General features: G+C 40.2%; 1 protein-coding gene across 6 annotated transcripts in view; it reads right to left on the bottom strand.

Annotated features, from left to right (window-relative positions):
* CHD2 (chromodomain helicase DNA binding protein 2) overlaps positions 1–27049 on the bottom strand; it is a 122363-nt gene that overhangs the window by 68725 nt on the left and 26589 nt on the right. For 4 of the 6 annotated variants that reach the window (XM_047861089.1, XM_047861087.1, XM_047861092.1 and 1 more), the window contains 13 exons: positions 26849–26935; positions 24787–24848; positions 18842–18949; positions 16275–16415; positions 14664–14797; positions 13360–13585; positions 11961–12061; positions 10942–10986; positions 10594–10772; positions 8017–8141; positions 4658–4874; positions 2164–2253; positions 1121–1311 (listed from right to left, as the gene is read on the bottom strand). In XM_047861089.1, the coding sequence (XP_047717045.1) occupies positions 1121–1311; positions 2164–2253; positions 4658–4874; positions 8017–8141; positions 10594–10772; positions 10942–10986; positions 11961–12061; positions 13360–13585; positions 14664–14797; positions 16275–16415; positions 18842–18949; positions 24787–24848; positions 26849–26935 (1706 nt within the window). Of the gene's footprint in view, positions 1–1120; positions 1312–2163; positions 2254–4657; positions 4875–8012; positions 8142–10593; positions 10773–10941; positions 10987–11960; positions 12062–13359; positions 13586–14663; positions 14798–16274; positions 16416–18841; positions 18950–24786; positions 24849–26848; positions 26936–27049 lie in introns of those variants that run through there. The other 2 variants (XM_047861090.1, XM_047861093.1) reach the window with 2 other exon arrangements.

Raw genomic sequence — 27049 nt, 5'->3', positions numbered from 1 at the left:
AAAGTTAACAACACATGGGGGAAGAGACCACTCATGTTTTTCATTATGCTATCCAAAATGCCTTGCTTAGTTTATGGCACATAGCAGGCACTCAAATATTTTGAGTTATTAAAAAAAAAAAAAAAAAATTGTGGAGCATTTCCCTGTCAATTTGACAACTCCTGACTAGTTACTGCATGCCAGATACTACTCCAGCCAATGTGGACCATTGAGGAATAAAGTAAACATGATCCTTGGTACTTCTGAATGCATAAATTTAATGACATGAGATGAATAAGAAAGGAAAGCAGTGAGGTACCACATAGAAAAAAAAACAGGGTAGGGTGATAAGCATGTCTGACAGGCTTTTGTAGGTTAGGTGGTCTGAGAAGAATCTGAAAGGAGGTGGTCATAAAAGCTCAGGCAAAAATGTTCCTGGACATGTGAAGATGAGGAGAAAGACCATCCCAGATAAAGAGTGTCAGTGGCTTGGCAGGTTAAAGGTACGGAAAGCTGGCAGAACAGCTGGCCATTCTGGGATGGGATGGGAGGAATCAAGAGTACCATCAAGGTGCCACACTGGGCGGGGTCTCCCAAGGTAGGGCAACAAATTTAGGTTTCATTTCAAGCATCACTGAATACTGCTGGATAACTAAGTTTTATGAAATGTGTATACCATCTCCCCTATAAAAATATTTTCAATAAAGACCTCTATGATTCTTTAGTAAATTACAGATCTGAGTAATAGCTAATGCTGATTGCTTCTCTGTTATCACAGGTTTGGGTTTAAGATAGTAACACCTGTCAGACTGAGTACCTTGTATACTTCATTTCAATTCTCGATTACCTTACAACAACAGTGAGAAGGTCTAACATTTCCTGTTTACCAATTATTTCCCCAAAGCATTAACAGATTCAAATGTCTTGTAGATAATAGGCTTTCCTCCTTGACATGCTGAATTCTGTGCCTCCTAACATTTATTATGGAACGTTTTACTAATTTTATTCCTGCAGCAGTTTAATGTTTTGCTGTTCCCAAATCATGCCATCTGTTTTCCCTAAGGTCTATTTTTAAAAAGTTAAAAAGCATTGGCATTTCAGACATTCTAGCATCTTTCGAAACACACAGGAAGGAGCTTACTTCTCCGGCATAATAAAGTGCAGCAAGGACCAGAGCTCTTTGAGGGAATTCTGCAGAGGGGTCCCCGTAATCAGGAGCCTATGGTGGGACTTGAAATCAATCAGAGTTTTATACAATAAAGAGTCATCATTCTTCAACCGATGGGCTTCATCCACTCCCAGAAAGGCCCAGTTAATACTGCCCAGCACAGTCTAAAGTAAAAACAAAACAGAACGAGCCACCAGGTCAGAAGGAAACCCAAAGTACTTTCAAGTGTTAATTATCTCTGTACAAATGCCATCACAAAGGTATACACAGAAACATTTAATCTTCACGGACTTAAAATTGTATTAGGACTCTTCTGTTTAGTCTGTGTTTTGCCAGACTAGTGTCTACTCGAAAGAGCACACCACCATCCAAAAGGTTTTGGGGGAGAGGGGGAATCTCTTATGCCACGTACTGCTGCATGCCCCACGGCAAGAACACAGAAATTGGTATGCTGGGCAAAAATGATACAGAAACAAAAACTGTGATTTTGCAGTCTCTCCTTAATTAAGATTCTCCTCTGCCTATTCTCCACCCCAACCCTGAAGCACAGAAACAACAAAAGCCACCAAATTGAACTTATTTACACTTATCTCCAGTGGGACCACCTGCCACATACATTTCTTAGTAATTGTAGAAAAGAGAGGATATGAAGAACTTCATTTTTACGTCCTCCTCACAGAGACCATTCACATCATCTGTTGTGGAGAAATTCCTTTACGATGATACGATGGGAAATGCCTGGGATGGCAATCAAGCCCAGGTTCCAATGGCTGACTAGAATCTCAGGTAAGTTACTGGCTGCAATACCCTTTCATCCTACTATTTAATTCAATTGGACTAAGCGATCTGAAGTCCCATTCAACTGTAAGGTTCTGATTTTTATTTATAAGCTCAGTATTCTTTGTGGATTTTTGTTTGTTCACTTGTCTGTTTTTCACTAAATAAAGAAAAGCAACATGGCAAGCGGGAAGCACAGAGCCCACCATTTGGACAAGTCACACTACAAAATTACACACCTTATCTTTTAAGAGAATCTCATATGTTGTTATAAGTGCATTGAACTTCAGCCTTTTAGTCTGAGAATGAATCCATTCATATTCCCGTATCTAGAAGAGAAATCAGTAATTAAGATACAATTTCAACTTTTACCTTTCTTATCACCAGCAGTCTTGTGACAGATGCATAGAAACATGCCAAATAAAAAAACTGATTAGAATTTAATGAATATTTTATACATTCTAAATTGACTGAAGCAACCAAACTATAGAGCAGTAAAAGAATTAAAAGATCACTGAGCAGCAGAAACTTTACTGCCAGAACTCAAATAACCTATCACTTCCCCCTGCCCCCATCCCAATACATCTGACAAAACTGACAAAAAAATGCATTCCACCTGCAATTAAACCCTGGTGACTTGAACTGATCTAGCAACCTCCCAGAATGTGAATTTTCTTAAGGAATATTTTATTATTCTTTGCTCTTTGGTAGTGCAATACTTTTATTAACAAAATTGGGGCGCCTGGGTGGCGCAGTCGGTTGGGCGTCCGACTTCAGCCAGGTCACGATCTCGCGGTCCGTGAGTTCAAGCCCCGCGTCAGGCTCTGGGCTGATGGCTCGGAGCCTGGAGCCTGTTTCCAATTCTGTGTCTCTCTCTCTCTCTCTGCCCCTCCCCCGTTCATGCTCTGTCTCTCTCTGTCCCAAAAATAAATAAAAATGTTGAAAAAAAAAAAAAAAAAAAAAAGAACAATTCCCAACCTCTGGCTTGGTCAGAAATTTCATTAATCTAGAGCAGAAAGATGTGGCCTCCAAGAAAAAGGAAAAGGAAGGTTACAGGATGAAAATGTAAAATGCATGAAAATAATGTTAATGTAAAGGAACACAAAAACTAACACATTCATACTTCAGTGTGACCGGACACGCAGCAGGCACAATGGCCCATCATACTGCAGTGTGACCGGGAGCCTGGCAGGCACATGGGCCATCATACTGCAATGTGATCGGCCGCCCAGCAGGCACGATGGCCCATAACAAGGCTCCTGTAGTTTGGGTGTCAAGTTGGGGACCGGGAAACAGGACAAGGAGTGCGTGCAGGTAATCACCACCAAGTGGGAAGAGCAAAGAAAAGGAGTATGAGAGTCCACATAGAAAATTTCCCTGACTCGGGGGCCTGAGTGGCTCAGTCAGTTGAGCATCTGATTCTGGCTCAGGTCACGATCTCACAGTTCGTGAGTTCGAGCCCTGCATTGGGCTCTGTGCTGACAGCTTGAAGCCCGGAGCCTGCTTCAGATCCTGTGTCTCCCTCTCTCTCTGACCCTCCCCCACTCGCACTCGGGTCTCTCTCTCTCTCTCTCTCAAAAATAAATAAACGTTAAAAAAATTTAAGAAAAGAAAAGAAAATTTCCCTGACTCCACAATTTTCAGAGTTCACTTTGTCTTCACCTTTGAATGCAACGCTTGAAACCATTTTGCATCATCTAGGAAGTGTTTTTCTTTTGTAATGGTTAACAAATAGATTAGCAAAGCTAAGAACTGCTTAGAAACTCAAAATTAGAGCAGGGAAATCTGCAAATCTACCAGGTTCAGGTTAGACGACTTGAATGAAAACATTTAATAAAAATAAGTTTCAATCGGTATAATATATAACATATCTCTCAAAAGTTTGAGAATTCCTGATGGCTTTCTCTTGGGATAAGCAATCTCCCAGAAACAGTTTTCTCTAACACACAGTAATGAAAGAGCAAAGGTCTGGGACCAGACACATCTCTGTCCCAACCCCAGCTCTGCCACTTTGTAGCTGGCCTGTGGACAAGTGTTAAACTCTGAGTCCACTATCATGAGGACTATCATGAGGATTACAGGTAATATACCTGTAAAAGGCACCCAGCACAGACAAGCCCTCACACACAACAGGTGCTTTTAAAAAAATTACTCATAATCAAGAAAAGAACTGCTAAACAGAGATCAACTCAAGCCTCTCTGTTCTAAGTTCCCTATGCTCAAGTTAAGGTTGAAAACAGACAAATAATTCTCATTTCTATAGCCCCAGCAAAGTCCATTGTCCTTTCTCATTATTCCTACCTTACTAAGTTATGCAACCTCACCATTTTAAAAGGCTGGGAAACAAACTCTAAGAACTTGATCATTTTTAGTAGTATCTCTCTGTTCAAACAGCAAAAATAATATTAACATTCCACAGGGTATTAACTCCATCTTATAATCCATTATAAATAAAATAGTCTTAGAAATATGAGACAAAGCGAAGAAAAACTTAATACTGCAATCCAACTAAAACAAATCCCCATTCACATACTGCTATTGCTTTCCTTTAATATAGTAAGCATATTTTAAAGAATATGTGAGTTGCATTTTTGTGATACATAAATCTCCCAACAGTGGGGGCACGTTACAGTGTCGGAATCATAATGTTACTAAAGACTATAATGGTTTTAGGTCAATTTCCAAAATACATTTATAACACAGATTCTATCCCAATTCTTTTTGTTTACACACCGTATTTCTGCTCATCAGGTCACCTATGTAAACCACTACGTTAATCTCTGGTGCCCAGATTTCAAACTCCCTCTGCCATGAGGTGAGGGTGGATAAAGGGACGACTATAAGAAAGGGGCCATACAGCTGGTGTTGGTGGAACAGGTAGGAGAGGAATGATATGGTCTGGATGGTCTTTCCTAGGCCCATTTCATCAGCAAGGATTACACTGTTACTTCTGCAGGAAGAGAAAAATAAAAACAAAACAAAACAAAACCATTAGTACGTGTACACACACACACACACACACACACACAAACCAGCATGTGCACAAACAGCAAGGACACCAATGACTCCCAATTCACCAAGCAAGGCACTGGTTACCAGCCTCAACTGTATTTCCTTTGTAGTAGAAACTACAAAATAGCAGAAGAACAAGTGAACTAAGTACAATCAAGCTTTGGAAGAGCTTATTCAGACTATGTTCTTTACCTTGCATTTTGTTCTTTTACATCTACCCCTTGTAACACAGAAGGCAGGTTTTGTTTTATTGGGGTATCCAAGAACATGACCTTTGGCTCCACCATTACAGAAAGCAGGGGGGCAAACTGGCTACCTCAACTGCTGGTGAACCCTACAGCCTGATGGCCACGTGCCTTTGCTCAAATCACCCACCCACTCCACTGCATGCTGCTGGGTTGTTTAATGCTACATACACTCCTCCCCAGGCCTATCTGCTGCAGATCTGGAGCTTGTTGTTGTTGTTTTTTTTAATTGTTTTTTTTTTTAACGTTTATTTATTTTTGAGACAGAGAAAGACAGAGCATGAACGGGGGAGGCGCAGAGAGAGAGGGAGACACAGAATCGGAAGCAGGCTCCAGGCTCTGAGCCATCAGCCCAGAGCCTGACGCAGGGCTTGAACTCACGGACCGTGAGATCGTGACCTGAGCTGAAGTAGGACGCTTAACCGACTGAGCCACCCAGGCGCCCCAGAAGCTTGTTTTATTTATTTATTTATTTATTTATTTATTTATTTTTTCAACGTTTATTTATTTTTGGGACAGAGAGAGACAGAGCATGAACGGGGGAGGGGCAGAGAGAGAGGGAGACACAGAATTGGAAACAGGCTCCAGGCTCTGAGCCATCAGCCCAGAGCCTGACGCGGGGCTCGAACTCACGGACCGCGAGATCCTGACCTGGCTGAAGTAGGACGCTTAACCAACTGCGCCACCCAGGCGCCCCCAGAAGCTTGTTTTAAATACAGCACAGTCTACAGCAGAGACAGGCTGCAAATCAGATTTCTGAATCCACCCTACACCTACCAAATCAGAACATCTGGGAAAGGGCTCAAAGAGCTATACTTTTAACAGACACTTCTGGATATTCTGATGCAGGTGTATTCCTTGGACCACACTTTGAGAAACACTGCTCTAGGAGACAGTCTGGATATTTTAACAGGATACTAACAGGAGAGGATTGTTCAGCTAGAAGAAAAACACTTGAAGAAATGGCCAGAGTAGGAAAGTATGTTCAGGAAATAGAAAACAGCCCTTTTGGCAGGGAATTAGAAATATATACATGGCAAAAGGCTGCAAACATTAAGAGTTTCTAGAAAAATCAGGCCATTAAAGGTTTATACATGTATAACAAATGTTTAATCAATAACCCAGAAAGAACTAAAAATAATAGACAAATTACAAAGAACTGAATGGATTAGAAATACAAGACATTTAATTTACCAAGAAGAGACTGAATTTTTAAAAATACATTCCGTGTTCCACAGAATGGCTAGTTTTATGGGAAAAGAAAAGGACAAAGGCAAATATACTGGGGCAGGGGAGAAGGAAGAGGCCATACCTCTCTATAAATCTAAATCTAAATCTAAATCTCTATAATCTAAATCTCTATAATTTATGCACTACTCAGATATGTTATGTTCCTTTGTGTAATTTCCCCCCTATTTCTCTCACCTTTCCACGCTAGTAGGGAGGAAACAGGATTTTCTCCAACATTTCCTCTCCCTAACAAACTGCCATTGTTCATACACTGAAAGAGATTTGAATGGATTTCCCTGTTTTTCTAAAACTAGGCCAAAACAGCCTATTACTTAATGTAAGGTTCCTGTGACTAGGGCCTAACAACTGTTTGGGTTCTCTTCAGCACACGGTGTGACAGTGATGTTCGTGACATGACTGCACATGACATCTTTGTGGCCAAGACCCTTCAAGTACAAAATGAGAGGGCTGGATCACACAACCTCTTGAGGTTCCACCCAGCTTTAGAACTGTCTTCTAGGAACCTGAGATCTCCCTGTTCTCTGAAACAAAACCAGTTTTTACGCAATTTAGAATAGTTCTATCAGACTTACATCCTTAGTCACACAAACTGAAGCTCCCCAAGGGCTCTAATGTTCATAACTGAATGCTAGATGCTGTATTAGATTTTATAGGACAAAGAATATAGGTAGTTTCATTGGGAAGCAGGCATTCTAAATGTACCTCTAACCAGAAACCACTTTTTGGCATTGAGAAAACCAGCTCACATGGTTTTATTTCCAGGCTGCAGTTCAATTCGGAAACAAGAATTTTTGCCTTACTGTAAAACACTGAAGCACTTAAGAACTGCATGTGGGGGAAGGAGTTTGTAGGTAAGCATGAAAGATCCTTCCCACACTGTATGCCCTGGGAGGACAGGGAAACTAGGTCTGTCTTGGTTCACTGTTCAAACTGTCCAGGCCTAGATGGGGCCTGACACATAGTAATCAGAGACTACTTAGATTTGCAATTGATCTGATGAACAACATCCATGAGTACTGCCTCCAAGCACCTTTAAACCTCATATGCTTTCATCGTCACACCTTTCCTTTTCAAAATTAAGGTGGTTTTGTTACAAAAAGTAAGGACAATTTTATAGGTTCAACCATCAGAGACCTTCCTCTACATGGGATAGCACGTACAGCAACCTTAGGAGGTAGGGGGGTGTTTCACACTATTCTTCAGCACCACCACAAGAAATGAAGGGAAAGGTTTCCCTGGCCTAGAAGGAAAATGAATGGAAAACAGACATCTTCTTTCTTCCCGAGAAAAACGACTTCCACATCACAGATGTGGGCAAATTAACTTGCTACTTATAGTCACACTCATAAACAACATGTTATGACATAGGTTTCTGGCTAGGACAAATTATCCCCAAATAACTAATTAACAAAGTATTCTTTACTTCAGATTAAAATGGTATTACACATACATATGAACTCCTACAAAAGCCTTCTCTCAATCATATATTTTTGTTTCTGTAATACGCAACAGAAATAATTATTTGCACTTAAAAATAAAGAAGCCAAAAACGTACAGAGAATTTCAAACCTATTTTCTACCTACTTGCACCAGGAATGAGCAAGCCAGTTGAGACCTTCTAGCTGATAATCACGAAGCTCCAGATTCTCCCCTCCTAAATATGCTGGCTGTTTCTTTAAAGCCACAAATCGTGGTCTCTGCTTCAAGGCCTGAAAGACAAAAAAAAATTCACAAAGCCCACGTCTGAAAAAGACTTTCTTCCTGTTCCCATGTTAAAATGCTACCTATGACTTATGTGCTCTGAACTAAAGCACCGAAGTTTAAATTTCACATCGGAGGGGCGCCTGGGTGGCGCAGTCGGTTAAGCGTCCGACTTCAGCCAGGTCACGATCTCACGGTCTGTGGGTTCGAGCCCCGCGTCAGGCTCTGGGCTGATGGCTCAGAGCCTGGAGCCTGTTTCTGATTCTGTGTCTCCCTCTCTCTCTGCCCCTCCCCCGTTCATGCTCTGTCTCTCTCTGTCCCAAAAATAAATAAAAACATTGAAAAAAAAAATTTAAAAAAAAAATAAATTTCACATCGGAATCACCAACCTCACCTACCCCACCGCACCCACACCTCCTTTCATTGAGGTCTGTCCTCCCAAAGCCAGATGTATCCTGAAATAGTCTTTGGTTAACGTGCTCCTGTCCTGAAGTCAGTCTGTGAACATCCTTACACAGCACTAACTTTACATCATCTCTATCATATGGCAGGGAGTGCTCCATTTTCATCTTTATAATCTCATTCTAAACAGTACAAAACAAGACCACTGGGAAAGTCTGTATATGCCAAACACAGCAGAAGGTCACCATGAGAACATCTGCAAATTCCAAAATGCCAACCCCCTGACCTTGAACCCCCCCAAGTGTGTGAGTTTGGTTTTCTAAAGGAAAGGATGTGAAGAACATCAGTCTAGTAAGGTCATGTCTCTATGCTTTGCATACAAAATGTGGATTCTGTGACTAAATCCATTTGGGAAACAATGTAACACAAGTTACATAAATTTCATTACTGTGACTTTTCAAAGTCTAAAACGCTTGTCCATATTGTGAATTTACAGAAAAACTTCATTTAGGAATGCTTCCCAAAGTTCTTTGGCCACACACAAAGTCTTTTCATAGCGAGCATTTCTCTGAAGATTAGGGCTCTATGGAATCAGCACCCTATTACATGATGTATCGCCCTAACAGTGTATTTGGTTAAGGTGATTACTGACCATCTCACCTCTCCTCTGTGAGCACCCAGCAGTGAACAGAATCTGACTCATCACACTCAGCCACCGAGCCCCACGTCCACTTCTGCCACGGCTCCCCCAGAGCTTCCTCCCCTCCAATCCTTGCATCCCACAGTGACTTCCCTTGTCCGCACACTGTGGTTCCCTCACGGACTTCCAGGGCATGTTTGTGGCTGGACCTCCTGGCTTTCGTAACTACACACTGCCATTACATGAAGTTTTCTGAATACAACACTGTTTCCATCATGCTGCTCTCTCTCAGGGAGGTAGGCATGTCCATACCCACCAGATAAAGCCAGCATTACCCTCCAAGGTATTCAAGACACGCACACTCGGACGTAAGTGCACTTGCCAATAACACCTTCCTCTCTTCCAGCCCCAAGACCATCTTCCTCCTGATGCCTTTCAGGGGAGGGCAATAACCTGGGCCCCCTTCCATCTGTCTATCCAGCACCAATCCATTCTTCAAGAACCAGGGCAATTCAAGTAGCGCAATCTCTTTAACCCTTTAAACCTCCTCATGGACTACTGGAGCTCAGTGACTCCTGCCTCTGTACTTCTCTGACCACAGTTCGTTTTTACACTCACTGCCCCCTCAAATACACACTGCATTCCACAGATGGAGGTCTGGTGCCATGAACTGGAGGTCAACTCCTCAGAGACAGAGCCCATGTCTTACACAGACTTCTTCTGCCAAGGACCCAAGCACACCATTTTACATGTGGAATGAATTCCAAAAAAGGGAAAGGATTTATGCAAACAATCAAGCAAATAAAAAGCCTATATGTTTAGTTTCTAACTTAGAATTCAGAGCTTCTCCCCTTTCCCATCACATTTCTTTATTTTATTTAAGTTTATTTATTTTGAGAGAGAGAGAGAATGTATGAGCTGGGGTGATTGAGGGGCAGAGACAGGGAGAGAGAGAAAATCCCAAATAGGCTCCATGCTATCAGCGCAGAGCCTGACACAGGGCTTGGACTCACAAACCATGAGATCATGACCTGAGCTGAAATCAGATGCTCAACCAACTGAACCACCAGTCGCTCAACCATCAGTCACTCAACCAACTGAACCACCCAAGCACCCCACCATACGATGTCATGTCTCTTTAAAGTGCTTCAATTCTTTCAAATATTCTGCACAATATCTCTAATTAGACATATCCAGTTCCGTGAATTTTAAGATTAAAGAGGTCAGCGAAGCCATTATACAATTCATCTTCTTCTGTTTTAATATTTTCCTTTGATGTCAAGGTTAATTCATCTTTCACATCAAAATGGGAATTATCATTTACTTTTGTACATTTTCTCTTCCCAATATCTATGTGATCAACACTTCCCACCAATACATCTTTCCCCCGAAAAACCAAAAGCCAGCCATCACCACACCTTGCATTCTCTCGTCGGGATGGTTTTTGAGTTGTTCCGACTATGGAAGCTGTCAATACAGCTCTGGAACTTCTTTCCAATCAAGGCTTCATCTTCCCAGCTGCACTCTGAATAGGGCAGTCCCATCCATTTGCATAGATATTCAGGTTCATTTGAAGGTGCCGGCTTCCGACTGTGAGCTGTTTGGTATACAAAAATTAGTAGATTAGCAACTGTCAATCAAAGAGGGGGAGTGTCACTGTTTTACACATAATCATTGAAACACCAAGTGGCAAAACTAAATACACTGCAAAACCCGAACTGCTCTTAGATGTTCACTAACATTTGTTAACCAAATCTTTTGCTTACCTGGAAAATCTGATTGACCCAATGTAGATTTGCTTGTCTTCACGGCTACACAAATGGAAAATGCGACAAAAAGTTATCACTATAATCAAGGATAGAATGACATTTTAGGCCCTATGAATAAGAATACAAATATACTCTATAATCTGACATCATTAAAAAAAAAAAAAAGGAACACCTGTCTTGCTCTCACAGCCCTGAGTAGCTACAACCCCATTTCTGTTCCCCTTTACAACAAAACTCCCCAGGAGAGTTGTTTTTACTCACGGTGTCCCCCTCATTCTCTCTTGAAGCCACCCCAATCAGGCCTCATCCCCACCACTCCACAGATCCTGAACCAGCCCAAGCTCAAGGATCAAGTCTCAGTCCTCCTTCCCCCCAGAGCATCATGCTCTCAGCCCCCCTCCTCTCTCACCACACTTTCTTTCTCTTCTCCTGTGGCTTCTCCCTAACTTCCAAAACCTGGAATGCTCTCAAACTTCCTAGTCTCACGAGGTATACTATTTCTGATAATCTCAGTAAGTCTTAGGCTTTAAATACTATCTACATACTGATAAATTCCCAAATATAAATCTCCAGCGCAGACTGAGAGTTCTAAACTCCAAGCTCACATATGCTACATACAACCTTCACGATACTCCCCAATTAGTCAACCAAGAAGAATAGCAAACTTACAAATATCAAACCCAGCTCTTGACTTCCACTCCAGGCCAGTTCTTCCCTTAGCCTTTCCATTTCAGTAAATGGTACCTCTGTTCTCCTATTTGCCTGGGTCATAAGTCTTGGCATCGTACTTGACACCGCCTTCTCTCATCTCCCATGTCCAAATTTACCAGCAAATCTTGTTAACTCTTCCTTCAAAATCAATCTAGATAGCCGTGTATTCTCTTGCCTTTTTCCCCCTACATCTATTCTCCACAAGTAAATCTACAAAATGCATTTTTAAATTTACAATACCCCAAAACCAAAAGCCATTATTTGCGGAGCTCAAACACTGCTAAAATAAGTTTCCATGTGCTCACCGATTATTCTTTCGACTATCTGATACTGTTTGTTCAACTCTGAGGCCAGCTCTTGTTGGCAGTTGAAATATTCCACATCTTCAGGAGAGACTTTTCCTAACCTAGACAGAAGAAAAGAAAAATACATTCCAATTAGATTTGGGAGATCCATACAAATCTATCAAAGCAAAGTCTAAGAACAGCAAAGGAAACTGAGCCTTTATTTCCATCTGTCCCTTTAGCAATCCTTTACTAGTAATTAAGCCAGAGATTTTATAAAAAACATACACTTTTAGGAAACCTTAGACTCAAAACATACCAGTTGTTCCTTCTTTATAAAGAAACCTAAAAATAGTCACTTTGTGTAATAAATTCCAATATCTAAACAGAATAGGACCACAAAACTGTCTTCCAGATTTAAAAGGAAGCATGCCTTTTTCATATAGGTATGTGCTTTGGGAGAGATTAAATGTAGCTTTTACACAAAGCTAGTTATTCTTTGGACTAAAATTCTATAGAAGGACAATACTGGCAAGCTGAAATGAACTATTGCTGTACTTCCGAGGATTTTAAATTTGTAATTGCTTTACAACCGACCCCATTCTTAGGGATACCTAAAGGAAAAATAAGTGATTTACTGAAGGAGCACATCGTGCACAGTAGTAAAATGGGAATTAGAACCCATCTGGCCCTATTTCTAATACAAAATAACCTGATCACATTACACTGGCAGGTGTGTCTTCAGGGTTGAACCTGATCCCTCTGATTAGTCAGTTTAGGTCCGTGGGTGCTATAGGCCCCACATATTTCTCATATGCAACTTAACCACCTTCAAAGTTGTAAGTAAATTAAACTAAAAACAATGGTCTATCAGAGCTTCAGGAGTTCATCTGTTGCAGTCACAGCATTTCTGCAAATTGTGAAAACCGAGATTAGTGGTAAGTGTACTGTAACCCAGACAGTTCTGGAATATTAACTCCTGACATCTAAGCCACCCCAGCGTAATCATCGGAAAATGACAGGGTGCCTAGGACTTAGTTCTGGATTTGGGCTGCCAGAACTCCAATCCTGGGACCTCCCGGAAAAGTTGCCTTGTGCCTCACTCTCCCTATCCACAAAATGTGTACAATGGTACAAATCTCATGGGCTTATCATGAGGATAAAAAACACTGGGTGTGCAAAATGCTCCATAAGCTATTTATTATTATTATCAAACTCTGCAAAATTGGTGGCCGTATACAAAAACATATATATATATAGTGTCTTCAGGTCACAATTTTATAAAATGGAATTGTGACCAGCTCTGTGTTCAGATAATTAAGGCAAAATCTGAGTTCCTAGACAGCTATGTGCTCCACACTTTCTTTAAAAACCTTCCTTCCCTCAAGGCTGCAAATATACCATTGCTTGAAAAATGTACCATTGCTTGATTTCATCCTCTTTCTTCTTGAAGTTCTCTAATTTTTTTAGACCTTTCACTTTCTGCTGTTGTAAGGATTCTTCACTCTCCCATGTGCTGTGGATGTAAGACCAACCCTTCCACTTGATGAGGTACTGGACTTCACCCTCATCCTTTTCAGTGTCAAAGTCGCCACTTGGGTCTCCATTAGCTTCAATCGCATATACAGTAGTAGAAGCTCCCGTAGCTGCAAAAAGATTCAGGTAAACATTTAAAAGTATATTAAATCAGACCCTGAAAAGGCTTCCTGAGTACACATTCAGCTAAAGAATCTTTTTTTGGATGAAGCATCAAAATCCTGTTGACTGAAAAATAAGCAGAAATTCACAAACAATACAGGATGAACAAGATTCGTAATTTCAAATATTGTCAAAATGCAAACCCAATTTCTACACTTTAAAATGTTTTCCAAAATATGTTGGTGAAATCAAACAAATCCTTGTGTCTAAACACAAGAGAAATGGAAGAGCAACATCCTTCTGGTTTGGTCCCTACTAACTCAGAAAACAAATCTGTCTCTCCAAGAATACTAAGAAATAGGGGCGCCTGGGTGGCTCAGTCAGTTGAGTGTCCAACTTCGACTCAGGCCATGATCTCATGGCTCATGAGTTCAAACCCCATGTCGGGCTCTGTGCTGACAGCTCAGAGCCTAGAGCCTACATCGGATTCTGTGTCTCCCTCTCTCTGTTCCTCCCCTGCTCGCATTCTGCCTCTGTCTCTCAAAAATGAATAAACAGTAAAAAAAAAAAAGAAGAAAGAAAGAAAGAAAGACCCCCCCCCCCCACCATCCCACACCAATTACCCATCCACCCAAAGTTCTGTGTTAACTCTTAACCAAAAGTGAGGCTGGATGGAAACAAAAAAGAAAAAAGAATTAAGCAGTATTTTGATATTTTCTATATGGAAAGGTTAAAGAAACTAAGTTATAAGACACCTCAAGTTAGATATAAAAAAATCTTCATTCCCTATCACCCAGGAGATTCAGAAATACCTAATTAAAGGTAAATTTGTTTCAGGTTTATAAACCAGAATATCTGCGACATCACTGCCTTTTAAGCTATAAACACATCTTAAGTTTCAAGTCTCAAAGACATATCGGACACATCCCTACATCCTCTGCTAATGAAACATGACATTATGCCAGAACAACTTCCACATTTCACGACCACTCTGAGTATGGACTGAAATTCTTCATTTGAGAGCTGAAATACAGAAGATTTGGGCCTGAGTAGGTAAGACATAATTTGCTCCCCACAGAGACATACCTCCTTTCTTTCCCAGCCTTGAGTCTAAGACCTTCTCAATAGTTTCACTGTTGTCCTGCTGTTCATCGGCTCCTTCTCCAGTCATTTCGATGAGGTCGTCAGAGTCAGTCTCAAAGTCATCATCTTCCTTATAGCTGCGTGAGAAATGGTGCTGGATAAATGAGAGACTACCTTTCCAGAATTAAAGACCAAATACAGCGACGTTCAAGAACCATATCCTTTTGGCTCCAGCATGTTGTTTTAAGATCAGCCACAGATAAAGTGGGCTCAAAGTACCTGTTTTCTCCTACTTAAGTATTAATGCATGTTCATGGAGAACTGTAGGAAGGCTTACAGTTCAAAATAAAAACAGACTACTGTTTGTAGTGATTTGTGTAAGCAACATAGGGAAAACTACAAAGACATGCCTATGCTTTTGTTTTTCAACAGGAGGTTACTATGTAAACAAGGAAACTACAAAGAAAACATATACTGAATGAAAAAACAGCTACTGTTTCATTAAGCAAAAAGGAAACACTATTTCTAAGATGAAATGTTTCAACCCCGTATTTTGTCTGATAACAATATGAAATTTAAGTATCCTCAAACTGTTGAAAACTTCAACAAACATACTTCCTGGTAATGAAATATCAAAATGTAACCTTTCACAATGTAACCTTTCACTGGGGAGTCACACAAGAGAAAAACACAATCCTGGATGTACAAGAGCTGCAGAAGGAAAATGTACACTTTGGCATATTCAGCACATTGTCCAAGCTTTGGAATCATTAACTAGACACACTGGACAGGTTAATATCTCCAGGACTTAGTTTCACTATCTCTCAGTAGACCAAAAGAAACCTGTGTATCCTCTGAAAGAAAATGAAATATCCTTGGACTCATATAAAGTAAAATACTGATGTCTGCATGTATCTATTCCTTTATTTCATTTTCTATTAATGCTCCATATCCTGTTAGTAAGCTTAATAAAATTACACCCAAATACCAGTACATAAAGTGATCCTCAGAAGAATCTGTTTGATTGAAAGAGCAATTTAGAAGTGAGACTATAATCCAAACATCTTTCCTTAAAAAGGGTGACAGTTATCACTGACTAACCCACCTCAATAGAACTCAACTTGAAGTGCTTTTCTTTACAGGAATGAAGGCCAGAAATGAACCACTGCTATTCCTTCCATATTCCCACTGGCCAACATCATTCTTTTTTGCAAGAACAATAATCAGATTTCTAAACACAACCTTAGGACACGGGTCACTATTTTTGCCTATCAAAATCCAAAATTTTGCAAAATCCTCGTGGCACCTGGGTGGCTCAGTCAGTTGAGCATTGGACTCTTGGTTTTGGCTCAGGCCATGATCTCAGTTTGTGGGTATGAGCTCCACAATGGGCTCCACACTTACGGCACAGGGCCTGCCTGTGCTTCTGTCTCTCTGCCCCCTCCCCTGCCACCACCAACTCATGCTCTCAAGTGTGTGCACACGAGCACTCTCTCTCTCTCTGTGTCAAAATAAACTTAAAAAAAAAAAATGGAAAATTGTGGACTCACCTGAACCAAGTTCTACCCAACTATCACCCTCACACTAATAAAACACTTGTGGGGCACAACCTACCTAACATTTTTAGCTGCTCTGCGACGAGTCTGCCTTTTAGGAGCTTCATCATCTTCATCATCGTCATCGGAAGAATCTTGCCTTTTTCTCTTTCCACGCTGAGTCTTAGGTTGCTTTTTAACACGAGGTTTGGGCACTGTTCTAAAATGAGAAGAGAAAAATTGGCAAAGTTTTTATTCTATCACTTGGTGTCTATTTCAAATCTATAATTTCCCAGAGCCACAATACATATATAGGATTAACCTGGGGAATGTCAGAAATGTATATTCCTGGGTCCCATTTGCTAAGATTCTAATCAACTAGAAACCTGCATTTTCAACACAAAAGTAATTGTAATACTGATAATCCTCAAGCACATATAGGAGATTCAGTGAATTCTGAGGCAATGGTTCTCAACTACTCTTCAGGGTTACCTGACATAAAAATATACATGCAACATGTTACTGATGGTACTTCTTTGGCAGACAACTTGGAAATATCTATCAAACTTAGAAATGTCAACATTTTTCATTTCTGGGAGTTGATCTTACAGATATACACTGATACAGGCACAATAAGGTATTCACTGTAGTATTATTTGCAATTAACAAAAGACTAGGAAAACTCTAAATCTTCATCAACTTGGAATCAGTTCACTCAACAGAATAACTAGGTAGGCATTAAAAAAACAAAAAAATTTTCCATGTACTGATATGAAAAGATTTCCAAGATAACTAAAGAAAAATGCAGGGGTGCCTGAGTGGCTCAGTCAGTTAAGCATCCAACTTTGGCTCAGGTCATGATCTCACGGTTTGTGAGTTCAAGCCCCGCATCGGGCTCTGTGCTAACAGCTCAGACCCTGGAGCTTGCTTCAGATTCTGTGTCTCCCCCTCTCTCTACCCCTCCCCTGCTCACATTCTGTGTCTCTCTGTCTCTCAATAATAAATAAATGTTAAAAAATATATACATATTTTTTAAATGCAGAACAAGATGCATGAAATGCTATCTGCATAAAAGGAGCAAAAGACAAAAAATAACTACACGCATATTTGTGTGTGTGACACGTACAAAATATATCTGGAAGACTACCTGAGAAACCACACCCTGCCACACAGACTAAGGAGATGGCCACCCAAGGGAACTCACACACAGCCAGGACTGAGAACCACAGCCTAGGCACTCCCGTAAGGAAATCCCGAAATACTCTACCAGTGGTAAAAAGGTGAAAACAGGAGAAAGAGACAGATGGAAACTCACAATCTTATCTGTTTCTCTCACACCTTCCATAAGCAACACTACAGAGAGATGATCAGGGATTCAATAAATGACAGGTAAACTCTAGAAGAAAAAGCTGAAGTGGCTTTCCAGTCCTGTGACCAAACTAAGTTGACAAATTTCCCTGCCAGCATGGTGGGCCAGTGTAGTGTCCTAACTCAGAGGTAGGCAAATGTTGGCTGCAAAAGTCCAGAGCACAAATACTGTTGGCTTTCCCAGACAAGACGCAAAATTGAGGCCACTATGCAGGCACTTACTTAACAAGAAAAAATAAATTTTCACATAATTTTTACTGACAAAACTCAAAATGAAATAATAATCACAGGATTTATGGGATACACACCTAATGATAAGAACTGAATTCTTTTTGAAGGGATAACATTTCACTGAACTGAGGTTCAAATTTAGTGTTGCCTATCATCAAACTATAAATGTTTCTCTCTAAATGCTATACTTAGCTCACAGGCCATCCAGAAATAGGTGATTGAGTGGGATGTGGCCCAAAGGCAAGAGCCTGTCAACCCCCATCCTAAGCAATACTGCAAGGAGGAAAATTCCCCTGAGATCTCTGCCTCCTGCCCTCCTTTCCCCAACATGAGTACCTTACATTGCCAGCCAGCTAATGAAATTACCAAAGTTTCAGGGCACCTGGGTGGCTCAGATCACTTAAGCATCCAACTCTTGATTTTGTCTCAGGTCATGGTCTCATGGTTTGTGAGATCAAGCCCCACATCAGGCTCTGTGCTGACAGCACAGAGCCTGCTTGGAATTCTCTCTCTCCCTCTTTCTCTGCCCATCGACCCACCTCTCAAAACAAATAAACATTTTTTTTTTTTTAATTACCAAAGTTCCCTGCGACCTCGGCCTACTTCTTTCCCTGCACAATCAGTTCTCTGCTTAATGTCAGATTCCAAGAACAAGGTAAGAAACAGTGAAGCATGCTTTCAACCAAACAGTGTTTTAAACTTAGGAATTAGTTCTTCCCCCAAAAAGCCTGCATACTACTCCAATACACAGGGAGCTTTTTTTAAAAGCAGAAGATACGTTCACCCCTCATAACTAGTAAGTCGGGGAGTAAGAAACAGAAGCTTCGCTCTACATGACACACCATGCAAACACCCACAGTCAAATGCAAGCATCCTCATCACCTAATCACTTGCTAACGAGGAAGCCTAGCAAGAAGTGAGCCCGAGACTTCCAAAGCCCCGAGTCACAGCACACCGTAGGCCATCATTCTACCACTGTACCATCCTTCTCAAACTAACACAAACTAAGCTCCACCAGAAGCAGAGATGTTCAAGCAAACACTGCACCTTCTGGGGACAGGTCTTCTGGCTTTCACTTTTTTCTGCTCTGGTTCGCTCTCTGCACTGGTGCCTTGTTCCTGTTCATCTTCTGAGGGCTCCCGTTTCCATTTTTCTCTGTGATCAAAAGCAAAGCAAAATGATTTTTTTCTAAATGAACTCCTCAGGATTGTTTAGTTTGAAGAATCTGACAAGACCAATTTCAATAGGATTCTCCAAAAGGCAGAACATGTATATTTTAGGTATTAGGCTAAAAAAGGTTTATTCTAGCTCTATTTAAACTCTGGCTATGTTCCTTCCTAGACTGTGTAATATCTATGCCTATTTTTTCTCTGGTGACAAAAATAAATGAAAATGGAAATGAAGAAAGTATTTTTTAAACTATTCTGGAAAAAAAAAAGCTGTTAAATCTCTTCTACTCTATTTTTATTTACCACTACCATTGAACAGATTGAAGTCGTAATATATACTAGACCAGTGGTTCTCAAATGTAAGATGATCAGAACCACCTGAAGAACTTGTTAAAACAAATTTCTGGATGAGTGCCACAGTTTATGATTTAGCAGGTCTAATATGAAGCCTAAAAATGTTTATCTTAACAAATTCACAGATGTGTGAATCTTTATAAATTCTAATACTGGTTAGAAACTTCTTTTAAAACTACTATAATACTAGACATGCTAACATCTTCAAAATATATTCGATAAAAGTCCCTAAAATTATTTTTCAGTGATAAACCTACCACTTACTAAATAATCTATTCAGCCAAAGATGTAGTTCTTAATAATTATTAGATACAGTAGGTGTTCCTTTGTTCCTTGAGATCTTAGAAGGCTTTAAAGAGCCGTACCTTATAGCTCTCTCCTACCACCCCAAAGAGTTTTTGAGATTTAAAGACCAAACGTGGGACTTAGCTCATTTCTAGGGAAGAAGGAGAGAACACATAATAGTCACTGAGCATGAAATATCTAGGGAAAAAAAAAAACTCACAGGCAAGTATCTGAGGTTTTATAAAACAACTACCACTGTGCCTCTGGGTCTATACATAGGAAATAAGATTATGCTGAAGACAACTGTCACAGAATCAAAGTCAAGTCAATATTCTTCATGGGAGAACAGGTCAAAGGAATAGCAGGAGCTTACTGCAAGAAGGTGGCTTATCCACAGATTCCTAAGAATCCTCCTAAAAAGTCCAGGAACCACCCTACTTTAGGAAGCATGAAAAGGCAGTACAGCACTTTTATGTACATTACTCAAGTTCTACTAGCACCGTTGGTTTCATATCGGTTTCCCTTCGAGTAAGTGACTGCTTCTACGAGGCAGGGCCACTTGTCTTCATCTTTGTACCAGAGTTCAGCACAAAGGCAAGCAAATGGAGCTACTTCTTTGTTGAGGCAAGAAATAATTAAAGAATGAACCGTATCAGCCTAACAAACAGGTAGGGTACTTTTCTTTTGGACACAGACTGCTGAGACACTAAGGCCTATTAATATTGCATAATATCCTTGCAGGTCCCTTTTTAAACAAAGAATTCCTTATATCTAACTAAACTCTAGGCATGTTAGTCCCCCTCCCCAGAACCTAGCACAACAAGTGTTTGCTAAGGAACCAAACGAATAGACGGGGACGGCCAGGAAGGAAGAAGATGTCTCCAGGCACTAGAAGACTGGTACATGAGACTGCAGTCTCCTTTGGGAGAACAGTTTGGCTCTCAGAAGGGACACACATAGTCAAACTGGAGAGAAGTGGTTTCACCGTTAACAAGCTTGAAAGAACATGAACAATTAAGATGTGAGGGAGAGCAGATCAGATGAGAAAGATGCACAAATATTAGTTGTAATTTACGGAACTCCACAGGAATTAAGAATCTAAATCAGAGCACTTAATAAGGTCCACTTCTATGACTTTATGGAACTAAGGTGGCAGTAAACTGACAGAATCAGTGTTGAGGCTAGAGTCCTCCAGTTAAATTGGAGGTATACAGACTTATGGACAGCCAGGAAGATTCAGAAACTTCTAGTATGAGAATGCACAAAAACTGAGCAAATCAACTGGTCCAAAGTCCTCCTCCTAAAGAAGGAAACGAAAACCCAGTGAGAACAAGGTGTTTGCCATTACATGTCAAACCTACAGCCCTCCTCCTCTCAGTGACAATCCACTGAAGACCACAAAATCAGGAAAAGTCAGACTTACACATTCTGGGAGGATCTGAACAACAGAAGGCTTAGAAGGCCTAAATGAGTTAGTATGCATGTGTATCTGAAACTGGCTGGATTATTTTAAATTTTGTTTTAACTTTCAAGAACAGAGGGAAAAGTTAGATCAGCAATACTAAGTCACTTTGTATAAAGGGAAGGCGAAAAGAGTGATCATTATAAAACGATTACTTCCCAACTCTGTAGATGTACAGGGCTCTCCCAGATCACTGGCTTCTTCTATATAATGCAAACTTTATGAGCACGACTCCCTGACTAAGCCATATGTATAAGTCAGGCTACAAAGAGGAGTTGTCTAAAATATAAGGTTGTGATTAAAAATTTGTTCATATGTTATAGGAGATGTGAATTGCCAGATCCAGCTCTAAGAGGGCATCGGCAGGATTCCCTAGGAGAGAATCAATGGAATTTTTACCAAAATTTTGGGGACTAGGGATAAAAATACCAAGGTCTGGCCACTGAGGCCCCACGGCAATGTAAACAGATAAGAAAAAGTCAGAATGCAAGCTAACGAAGTATGGTTTTCTTCCTTTATTGGAAAAAGGTGGCTGGCAGAACACAAACCCTAAGACAGAAATCAAATCTAAATAACTGTAAAATTCCTTTGTAAATAAAATGGGCCTAAATTCTGGCCAAGAGTCACTGAGGCTTCCTACTAACTATCTCTAAGAGCCCTGAGAAGAGGATTCCTTTCTCCTCCACTTTAGAAGGCAGATCATGAAAAGAGGGAAAGAACTGCTTAAACTTCACTGATTTTCAGTACATTTTCCCAGAGAGAATGCCTTTCAGGAGCAAGTTTCAATGAAAAAGAAAACTCTGGGGCAAATTCTCCACTGTGTCACAAGTTTCTGACAGTTACAATTCAAAGAACTGGAAAGAAAAAAATAACTATGGTCCCAGAAGAAAAACTTCCAAGTGATTTACAGCTAACACATTTTTTTTTTCATTCCAGTTGGGAGAAGATGTTCTGGAACCATTCTAGAGTGGCTTGAAAAACTGATGGTACCATAATGAGCCAGCATAGGTCCTCTACACTTCACAAATTTGGACAATATTAAGAAGTACTGCATGGGAAAGGGTTGAATAATCAAAACAGCATGAGTGGGTCAAATAAAATTTGAAAAATTATTGGTTAGCATGACTAGGTCAGGAGTTACAATCTCCAGTACCCACTCGGGCCACGTAAGGACTGTAAATGGAATCAAAACAGAGAACTCCCAGTCTATCTGAAGATTACAAAGACCACTTGTTATGAGGACCAGTACTGACAGATTTTCTCAAAAAAAAAAATCTAAAACTCTGAATTCTTAAGCATCATCCCTGAAATTTTCAACACTGCCAACTTGAAAAATGTTCTCAATATCGTGCAGAAACATTATGCTCTATAGCTTCTAAATTTTTTAAATGCTAACTTACATTATGACTCTGGGGAGTTATTCCCTTGTAAGACTGTATTCTTCAAAGATGCCAACGTCATAAGAGCACAGAAGGGCTGTGAAAGACCACTAACACAGGATCTAATCCTAGATGGGACCCTGCAGTGGAGGTGGGAAATGTTATAAAAGACATTCCTGGGTCAAGTAACAAAATGGGGATATGGATTAGACAAAACTATGTTAGCAATGTTAAATCTATTTGTAGTAAAACTATCCTGTGCTTAAGAAACAGAGTATCCTTATTCTTAGGAAATCCACACTTCAGTATTTAGGGGCAAAAGGCCATGATGTGTGTCAATCTTAGTCTTAAGTGGTTCAGAAAAAATATTATATGCATGCATACATAAATATTTACAAAGAAAGCACGCACAACAATAAAAACAAATGAGGCAAAAGTGATAACCAATGGCAAATCTGGGCAAAATACACAGGCAGTCTTTGTACTACTGCTTTATTCTTACAACATTTTTAAACTTTGAATTTTTAAAAAGTTTAAAAAAATAGCTTTTTAAAAACTTGAAAATCTGTGGTACAGTGCGCAGCGTTTCAGAAAAACCTTTCCTTGTGCTAATACTTCAAAATCTCTGCCCCCTTTGAGTCTCTCAATTCTGAAATCCACATGCCCACACACTAGGTCCTGTTATGCTTGCTCACATCACACAGGCCTCTGTTAGTGCTGAGGCTTTGCAGCAGGAGTGCCAGCACCTACTGCACCTCCTCCTACTAATTATAATTAAACGGACTCAGGAAAAGAGCTCCCTATAAGCCCCAGTACTCACCTGCTGCCCAGAGGATAGCAGGAAGCAAGGCCAGCCCAGGGCCCAAATAAACAGGAAGAGAACTCCCCCAGCTCTGGCTAAGTTCCTAGGGAAGAGGCCGGGGAAAGGAAGGGCACCTACAGAAGATACAACCCCCTGCAAGGAACGAAGAGGTTCTACTCAGGGAAAGAAGGCCTCTAAGAACGGTCAACTTTAGAGACGTCTAGGATTGACAGAAGGAAAGTGAGCACAGGGGCCAGTGCGCTTCTGCACACCCAGACACCATTGAAGTAGAAACTGGAGGTTTTCAAGCACAGCACCATTTAGATCCCAGTCAGGAGACCAGAAGAACATAGCCAGATGGTAAAGGAAAGAACACATGCACAGACTTCCCGAAAGCCCCCAAAAGGCCATCAGATCAGAATAATTTCCCACGCAGGCCAAGGAATGGGGTAGAAAAAAGCCTTCTAAGATGCCAAGAAGTGCAGGCTTGCCTACAGTTTTTCCTCCAACTCTAACAAATATTTCAAACACAAATGAAAAGTGTATGTGCTCTGGAGAGGACATACTAAATACTCAACTTTTCCTAACACCGTTCCCAATAACCCTGTTAGGTTGGCAGAATGAGTATTACTCTATTTTGAAGATGAGTACATGGGTTTAAAAAATTCAAGCTCCTTTGCCTTAGGCCAAATACTTACTAAAGATTACTAATTAGTAATTCTATTACTAATTACTAACTCTAATTACTAATTCTAAAATTACTATTTGAGAACAGAAAATACATATAACTGGGGCTCTATTTTAATAGGTACCATGGACAATCGTTTACCATGAGAAACCCCTGAATTTGTCTGCCAAGTTTTCAATAGCTACATTTTCAAATGAAGCTGCTCAAGAGGTGGGCTATAGAATTTAGACTGTCAAAAAGATCCAGACACTCTCCAAAAGTAATTTTTTTAATTCCAAAAAAACCCAAAACAGAAACAAATTTTTTTCACCTTAACTAAGTAGAATTTGTGAATTTTTAAAATAACGAATATATAATCTACGTTCTAAAGGAATGTCATGTTAAGCCCAAGAATTAAAATTTTCTGGTTTGTAAACTGCAGTATTAAAATTATACAGTAATAACACTTTGAAATTTAATACTAAATTGGGTGTCAGTCCAACAAATATAATGTTGCCACACCCACACAAAGAACAAATTACAAGAAAAAAGAGCAAATCTAAATTTGTTCCTTGCTCAACCAGAATAGAACTGGTGCACATTTTTAAGAAAAACACAATTGTGCTAATCAGGCTAACCAAATGGAACAAGCTGGGGTTTGCCCTAAGAAGTAGTCCAAGCACATGGGAACGCATGTAACCCTGAGCTTTGAGGGCTGCGGCATCAGTGGGTCGTGACGGACTGCAACCCAAGACAGCAAGAGAAGAAGCAGACTCCGGGACCCGGGACGGACGACCACACAGAGAAGGGAGCCCCAGAGAAGCTGACATGTTCAAAACCCCTGGGGGAAGTAACTGCCCCATGAAAGACTTACTGTTTCTTCAGCTGCCTCTGGCCTCTTCTTTTTGGGCTCCCACTCTCAGACCCGCTACTTGCCTTCAGTGTGTGAGAGGGGAAAAATGATTACAGACTTTAATTCACAGTTCATAGGGACAACACGATCCCCTGCTTCCACAATCTACTCAATAATAACATTATCCAATGTGAGCTTTCAGACAAAAGAAACCTGTGTTTGATCGTGCTCACTCTTCTTTTCCTTTGAAAATTAATTTGCCTGTAATGACAGAGTTACCTCTAACACCGGGAAACCCTCCCTCAGCTTGACTTCTACAAGGGCTCAGTCCAATAAAATTCTCTGTGATGATGGAAATGTTCTGTATCTGCAGGGAACAATCTAGTGGCCAGCAGCCACATGTGACTACTTGAGCCTCTGAAACATGGCTAGTGCGGCTAAGGAACAGAATCTTTCATTTTATTTTACTTTAATTAAAAACTTTAAAAGCTACATGTTAGTGGCAACCAAACGTGATACTGCAGATCTAGAATATCATGTGAAATGCCACAACATTTAGTGTGTCATTAAAGATGGTGACTGCTGATTTGTCCCATTTTAGACTCATTACAGAGCATGTTCAATCATGAGCCAACAGTGCCCTGCTGACAGCACTAGACCAAGGAAGGTTTATAGTCAGAAACATTTAAATGTCTCTTTTCCCCCAAAATTAGGGAAACTATTTCTATTGCTGTCTTGTGCCCTATAGAGAATGTGTTAATGGACGTATAAAAGAGGAAAGAACGGACACAACTACGTGACCGGTTGTAACAAATATGGCTCAGCAACCTTGTCCTAGACACTGTGGAAAAAGAAAACTCGGGCAAACCAGCTCAGAGGTCATTCAAAATAAAACACCATAAAGGCAATGTGGATGTTACAGTCAATTAGATTTTTAAAATATGCTTACCAAAACCCACCTCCAACTCACTAACCTCTATTAACTTTCATCAGAAGAATGCTACATACTTAAGAATAGCAAAGTCCTTCTCTCTCTCTCTCAAAAATAAGCATTAAAAAAAAAATTTTTTTAAAGGGGGGAGGGGGAGTGCCTGGGTGGCTCAGCTGGTTAAGCAAAGTCCTCTTAAGAATACAGAAAGGGGGGGCGCCTGGGTGGCTCAGTCGGTTAAGCATCCGACTTCGGCTCAGGTCACGATCTCGCGGTCTGTGAGTTCGAGCCCCGCGTCGGGCTCTGTGCTGACAGCTCGGAGCCTGGACCCTGTTTCGGATTCTGTGTCTCCCTCTCTCTGACCCTTCCCCGTTCATGCTCTGTTGCTCTCTCTCAAAAATAAATAAACGTTAAAAAATTTAAAAAAAAAAAACAAAAAAGAATACAGAAAGGGGACATCTCACTGAGGCACAAAAGAGCACCTCTTCAGAATGTGGTCTATACACCTACTACAGAGGTAAGAATTGACAAAAATACCACATGAACTGAGAAAGGTGAGAAAAGTCTATTCTATAGAAACAATAGAACCCAGTAATTACCAATTTTAAAAAACAAGCTACTCAATCTCTCACAATTAGATCAGACTAAATGTGTGTGAATTATTTTATACTGCACACTAAAAACAGAAAGCAAATTTGAATTAGTTAAAATGCAGTATTTAAGCAAATTTTCCTTCCTTTCTCAGAAGTAAATCTGAAACAACTTCCACTATTACATTTGTTTACCAAGCAATGACTCATGTTACAAAATGTAGATTTAGAAACTAGGTATTTTGAAAGGTAAACTTATGATAATCAATTTCACTTGAAACTTGGAAACCTTAAAAAAAAATAAATAAAAACAAAAATTTGAAGCCAATCTGTACAATACTCTACTAAGACATTCATTATGACACAATCTTCCTGGTAAGTTTCTTCCTTTAAAAGCCACCTGTGGTTTTCCGTGCCATATTAAGGTGAGAAAGCTCACATTAGAGTCACTTAACTCCAAGGCAACAAGTTCAGTCATGTCAATGGTAGCATATACCAGAGTCAAAAAGGATGAGGTAAGATAAGGAGTTTAAATGTATCCCCTTAAAACATGTCTTTTTCTTACCTCCTCCTTAATATTAAATCGTGATGGTTCTTGTCTGCTTCGGTTTGACCGCCTAACCCCATAAACATCAGGATATTCTTCCCACATCTGTAAAATTAATAGACCATGAGTGAATCCTTTTTGATTTACTATTTTCATTACTGGAACATGTATTTCAATTTAAGAAAATTCAAGTAACTAAATGTCTAAAGGGTGTTTTGT

Source organism: Prionailurus viverrinus, chromosome B3 (genome assembly GCF_022837055.1).
Source record: "Prionailurus viverrinus isolate Anna chromosome B3, UM_Priviv_1.0, whole genome shotgun sequence".
Classification (NCBI taxonomy): Eukaryota; Metazoa; Chordata; class Mammalia; order Carnivora; family Felidae; genus Prionailurus; species Prionailurus viverrinus.
The sequence above is the reverse complement of the archived record's forward strand: the minus strand, read 5'-3'. Positions and strand labels throughout refer to the sequence as shown.